This window comes from Lucilia cuprina, chromosome 2, assembly GCF_022045245.1.
Source record: "Lucilia cuprina isolate Lc7/37 chromosome 2, ASM2204524v1, whole genome shotgun sequence".
Lineage (NCBI taxonomy): Eukaryota > Metazoa > Arthropoda > Insecta > Diptera > Calliphoridae > Lucilia > Lucilia cuprina.
In genome coordinates, this window is record NC_060950.1 from 18246297 (window position 1) to 18253020 (window position 6724).

At 36.1% G+C, this 6724-nt stretch overlaps 1 protein-coding gene across 1 annotated transcript; it reads left to right on the forward strand.

The window, feature by feature from the left end:
• Positions 1 to 894: 894 nt before the first annotated feature.
• On the forward strand, positions 895 to 6724 carry LOC111688755 (protein transport protein Sec24C; the record flags this gene model as incomplete). Its single annotated transcript, XM_046948563.1, has 10 exons — positions 895 to 1589; positions 2249 to 2686; positions 2747 to 3286; positions 3757 to 3974; positions 4041 to 4282; positions 4356 to 4471; positions 4539 to 4787; positions 4848 to 5297; positions 5359 to 5527; positions 6177 to 6724. Coding segments are annotated over exons 1-10 (3240 nt in total), but the record flags the coding sequence as incomplete, so codon positions are not given.

A 6724-nucleotide genomic window follows, 5' to 3' on the forward strand; every position in this document is an offset into this window, starting at 1 on the left:
TTATTATTATTATTATTATTATTATTATTAATTTTATTATTATTTATTATTATTAATAAAAAAATTTATTTATATTTTTTCTATTTGTTGCAATTTTTTGAGTTTTTTCGACTTCTTTCTATTTTGGACTTTTTCCGACTTTTTTCGACTATTTTTGACCTTTTCCTACTATTTTCGACTTTTTCCGAATTTTTCGACTTCTTTCGACTTTTTCCGACTTTTTTCGACTTTTTGACTCTTTCCGACTTTTCGACTTTCCGACTTTTATTTGCAAAGTCGACTTTTCGACTTTTTTCATAGACGATAGTCGAGTTATCGACTTTTTTGGAACAAAATAGTCGACTTCGTTTTTTCGACTTTTTTCGACAAAAAGTCGATTGTTCGATTATTCGAAAGTCGATTTATAAAACCCTATTTAGTTGTGGTACTTTTTACCGAAGCACGCCGGGTACGGTAGTAAGTTTTAGTTATGATGGCAGTGCATTTAATCAAAAGTATTCCTTAATCTTCACTAGTATTAAATTTAAATATTTTAATAGTTATATCGTCAGTATTATATGGTCTCCTTCAGATTTCTTACTTTCTCAAACTACTTTTTTTTTAATTTAAAGACACTTGTAAAACGATAATTCCTGTCAAATATAGGTATATCACAAATTGTTTAAATGTGCATAATATGGATTTTTTATAATCTCATAAACAAAATTACAACTATTTTCCAATTAATTTAAAATATTATCATTTTATATCCTTTAATAAAAAACACAACTCTGTTTAGCTAAATACTTCCACTGAACATACCCCTTTGAAAAGTACGTGGCAAACTGTCAAATCATATGTGAGAAGAAAAAAACACTGAATACGAATGAAAATTTAAAAGAAAATATCAAAAAACTTGAAAGAATTGTATGCAAAACTAGGCTGCTCTGACGTGGAAGTGTAATAATTTTTTTTGGTACAATAAAGTGAAAAATAATTAATTTTCTCACAAATATTGCGAGTTAATTAAAACGGGAAAATTATACAAGAAAATTTCCTTTCGCAAAAAGTCTGAGTGAAAAGAAAACATACAAAAATAAAAGCTTTAAATAAGTAAAAAAGAAAATTTTTTCTTCGAGCCTGCAAGTGGTGTTTACGTGGTGTTAATCATAAAAAAATTATCTTGTAAAAGTACGGGACAAAAGTGCAAAAACCGATTTTTCCAGTTTTGTGAAAAAAAGCGGATCTATATTATAAAGCATAAAGGAAAATTGCAAAATTAATTTATGAAAATTTAAAAACGAAAATTGTGAAATTTAGTGAATTAATAAAAATAGAAAATGATGAATCCAAATGCTTATGGTCCACCGCCAACAATGCAGCCTATGCAACAGCAGCAGCAACAACAGCCACCACAAATGATGCCGCCACCACCTATGATGGGTGGTGGTCAGCAACAACAATTTGCACCTCCTGGTTGGCCTTCCCAGCAGCCGGGCATGCAAGTTCTTCCACCAAACACTTCCATGCCTGGTAGTATGCCTGCACCGTCACAACAGGCAGCTCCCCCCACACAATCGAACATAATGAATGGAAATTATCAGCAGCAGGTTCGTTTTTTTTTCCATTTAATTTATGAAATTTTTTGCAATTTCATGTTTTCTCTTCTTTTTTTTCTTTTTTGTGTGTCTTTCTTATTGGCAATTTTTTATGGTTTTTCGTTTTTGTCATTGATAATTTTTGCTTTTTGTTATTTTCCTTTTATTTATTATACTTTAAATTTCTTATTTGATTATGTATTTAACAAAAGTCTTCTATTTCCGTTTATCTTAAGAGAAAAATGTCATGCCATCTCTTTTACGCGTAAAGAGATCTTGTCAAATGATTGTTTTTTTTTATTTGTTGTTTTTTTGTGAAGAACAAGAAAAAATTAAGAAAATAGACAGTGGCGTAGAAATATTTAGGAAATTTTAAAAGTTAACATGACAATGTAGATTTTTATATATTTAACAACTAACTAAAAACGTTTTTAGATAGTTTAAAGCTAAACTCACAAAATTCTTTAAGCCCTTGTCTTACATTGATTTTATTTTTTGAAAGATAATGGAAACTGCAATGTTATCAGTTTTAAAAATTTTTGTCCACTCAATGTAATTTGAATATAAAATTTATTTGGTGATAAGAAACTATAAATTTAAATAAAACTTTAAATATATATGTATGTACCACCTATATAACGATAATAATGTGAAAACTGACCTCTTTTTAGTTGACGCAATCCATGGGCGCTATGACTATGAATCCCATGAAACAGCCGCCACCAACTCAACAACAACAATCATTAGCTGGACCACCATCTTCATTTAACAATGCTAATATGGGTATGCCACCTACTGGTCAACCTTTAGCGAATGGTCCACTCTCGGCACAACCAGGCGCTGCACCGCCCACGGCAAATGTAAATAATAACTTTAATCCCTATCCCAATGGCACATCCAGTAGGCCACCTACTGCTGGTACTCCTGGTATGCCACCACCACCACTAACGTCTGCCGGTCCTCAACAGCAGCAAACTCAACCACCTACATCTATGGCTGGTAATTTACCACCAGCTCAAAATATTCCTGGAGCGGCCAATCAAATGACAGTAAATAGTGCTAGCTTACCGGGTATGCCTCATATGCCACCCGCATCCCAAAAATCTGGCGTAAGTTTGTTATATAAATTCACATTTCATTATTTAATTTAATTTTTTTTTTAATTTCAGCAATCTACTCCCTCCATGCCTCCCATGCCTGGTCAACAACAACCACCTCAGCAGCATCAGCAGCCTATGCAGGGTTTTCCAGGTACTCAATCTCAATTTCCTCCCCAGTCTCAACAAATGCCCGGTAGACCAGGTATGATGCCTCCTCCCATGATGGGTGGTCAACAGCCTCCAGCTCCTATGCCGCAACCAGGAATGCCTCCTATGCCTGGACAGCAACAACAACAACAACCTCCCATGCAACAGCCCGGTATGCCACCCATGCCCTCGCAACAACAACGTGGTATGCCTCCAATGCCTGGACAACAACAGCCAGGCATGCCTCCTATGCCCGGACAACAACAACAGCAGCCAGGTATGCCACCCATGCAACAACCCGGTATGCCTCCTATGCCAGGTTATCCACCACAGTCAGGCCAACAAGCTGCTATGTCTGGCTATCCCCCACAACCCGGTCAAGCTCCCATGCCTGGTGGTTATCCATCACAAATGATGCGTCCTCAACCGGGTCAACCTATGGCAGGAAGACCGGGATACAATGTAAGTAAACCTATGAAGTGTTTTTACCTCTTTATTTTGAGCTTACATACCGCCTGATCTTTCGATCTATGTATCGATTTAATAATCATACGATCTGTGTATCGATCCTCTGATCATTCAATCTATGTGTCGATCTACTGATCTTTCGATCTATTCATCTCTTGATCTATTCATGGATCTACTGATCTTTTGATCTATGTATCGATCTTCCAGTCTTCCGATGAAATCCTAAAAATGTCAACCTAACAAGTCGTACAATGAAAATCCGACTAAATATGGTGGTAAACCACAAGAAGTAGAAAGTTGTTTTGATACATATTGATTTCTTTCGCCTTTTATCAAAAAAAAACTGGAATCGAAAGATCAGTAGATCCATGCGGAACGGTTATTTATGACAACGATATCTTACATTAAGTTCAGCTTTAAATTTTGAAAACACTGAACAAAGCAATATGTATTTCCCTCCTTAGCAACCTCCCGGTGGTATGTACCAACAGCCTCAACAATATGAACAACAACAAAAACGTTTAGATCCCGATCAAATGCCCAATCCCATACAGGTAATGATCGAAAATCAACGTAATGCTGGTGGTGCATTTGTAACCAATCAACCGGGATTGTTGCCACCTTTGGTCACTACCAAATATGTAGTGCAGGATCAAGGCAATTCATCACCAAGATTTTTAAGGTATAATTTGAATTTGTTTAATAAAAGAAAATTTTAAATTTATTAAATATTTTCTGTATCTATTAGATCTTCTTTATATTGTGTACCAGCTACAGCAGATTTGCTTAAAACTACAGCTCTTCCTTTCTCTTTGATTGTTTCGCCTTATGCTCGCATAGCTGAGGGTGAATATGAGCCACCAATTGTTGATTTTGGTGCTTTAGGACCTATACGCTGTAATCGTTGCAAGGCCTATATGTCACCCAATATGCAGTTTGTAGATGCTGGTCGTCGATTCCAGTGTTTAATGTGTAAAGTTTCAACGGAAGGTGGGTTAAGAAATAAAGTAGTAAAAATGGTATTATTTATTTTACATTACATTACTTTTTCCTCTGTTTGTAGTACCCACTGAATACTTCCAACATTTGGATCATACTGGCCAGAGAGTTGATAAATATGAACGTCCCGAATTGGTTTTGGGCACTTATGAGTTCTTGGCTACCAAGGATTATTGTCGTGTAAGTATTTCATTAAAAATTTGCTTTAAGAAAAGGTTGTAATCTTGAAATTTTCCAAAAATTACAGAACAATACTCCCCCCGAAATACCAGCATTTATTTTTGTTATTGATGTTTCTTACAATACTGTCAAATCTGGCTTAGTGCACTTATTGTGTTCTCAAGTTAAACAAATATTGAAAAACTTACCCTGCGATCAGGGTCAAGAAAGATCGAAAATGCGTGTGGGTTTTATAACCTACAATAGTACAGTCCACTTTTATAACATAAAAAGCAGTTTGGCCCAACCACAAATGATGGTGGTTGGCGATGTACAAGTAAGTTTTGTTCATTTCTCTTTGAAGAATATAATTTTAATAAACAAAATCTCTTTACAGGACATGTTTATGCCTTTACTTGATGGCTTCCTTTGCAATCCCGAAGAATCCGAGGCAGTGATTGATGCTCTTATGGAACAAATACCCAAAATGTTTGTCGACACTAAAGAAACCGAAACCATACTCTATCCAGCCATACAAGCTGGTCTTGAAGCCCTTAAGGCTTCCAATTGTTCGGGTAAACTTTTAGTTTTCAACTCTTCTCTACCCATTGCTGAGGCACCGGGTAAATTGAAAAATCGTGATGATCGCAAACTTTTGGGTACAGACAAGGAGAAGACAGTGTTGGTGCCACAATGTCAATCGTACAATCAATTGGGTCATGAATGTGTACAGAATGGCTGTTCAGTTGATTTGTTCTTATTTAATAATTCTTATATTGATATTGCCACCATTGGCCAGGTGGCTAGACTGACGGGAGGTGAAGTTTATAAATATACTTACTTCCAGGTGGGTTTTTAACGATGCTTATTGTTTTAGTTTTAATATTAAATGGAGTTTATTTTTCCAGGCTGACATTGATGGCAAACGTTTGATAGCGGATATTATTAAAAATGTTTCACGTCCCATTGCTTTTGATGCTGTTATGCGTGTTCGTACATCGGCTGGTGTTAGAGCTACCGATTTCTATGGCCACTTCTTTATGACCAATACAACGGATGTTGAATTGGCTAGTGTTGGTGAGTACATACATGTATGATAATGATCTTGATAATGATCGATAGCTCCAAAGATCGATAGATCCAAAGATAGTTAGTTCCAAAGATCGATAGATCCAAAGATCGATAGATCCAAAGATCGATAGATCCAAAGATCGATAGATCCAAAGATCGATAGATCCAAAGATCGATAGATCCAAAGATCGACAGATATAAAGATCGATAGCTCCAAAGATCGATAGCACCAAAGATCGATAGATCCAAAGATTGATAGGTCCAAAGATCGATAGATCCAAAGATCGACAGATACAAAGATCGATAGCTCCAAAGATTGATAGATACAAAGATTGATAGGTCCAAAGATCGATAGATCAAAAGATCGAAAGGTCCATAGATCCAAAGTTCGACAGATCCAAAGACCGACAGATCCAAAGATCGATAGATACAAAGATCGATAGATCCAAAGATCGATAGATAAAAAGATCGACAGATACAGAGATCGATAGATACAAAGATCGATAGATCCAAAGATCGATAGATCCAAAGATCGATAGATCCAAAGATCGATAGATCCTAAGATCGATAGATCCAAGATAGATAGATAGATATTCCCCCAATAATTTTAAGTTATTTTACTTAATGTCTCCTTTTTATCTTTTCCCCTCCTCAGATTGCGACAAATCAATTGCGATCGAAATCAAACATGACGACAAATTACCCCCCGAGGAAAACGTCTATCTACAAATCGCTCTACTCTTCACCTCTTGCAGCGGTCAACGTCGTTTACGTATTTTGAATATTGCTCTTAAAGCCACCACCACCATTGCTGAAGTTTTCAAGAGTTGTGATCTAGATGCCATAATGTTGTTCTTTGCCAAACAATCCTGCTTCAAACTTATGGAACTAACACCCAAAGCCATCAAAGACACACTCATTCATCGTTCGGCTCAAATACTGGCCTGTTATCGTAAACATTGTACTACACCCTCGTCGGCCGGTCAACTTATATTGCCCGAATGTCTTAAACTATTACCGCTCTATATATCGTGTCTCTTGAAGAATGATGCCATTTCCGGTGGTTCCGACATGACACTCGACGATCGTTCTTATGTTATACAATTCATTTTATCAATGGACTTGAATATGTTTGTTTCCTATCTATATCCACGTTTTCTACCCATACACAATGTTGATCCCGATGATACCGAATTGCCCATG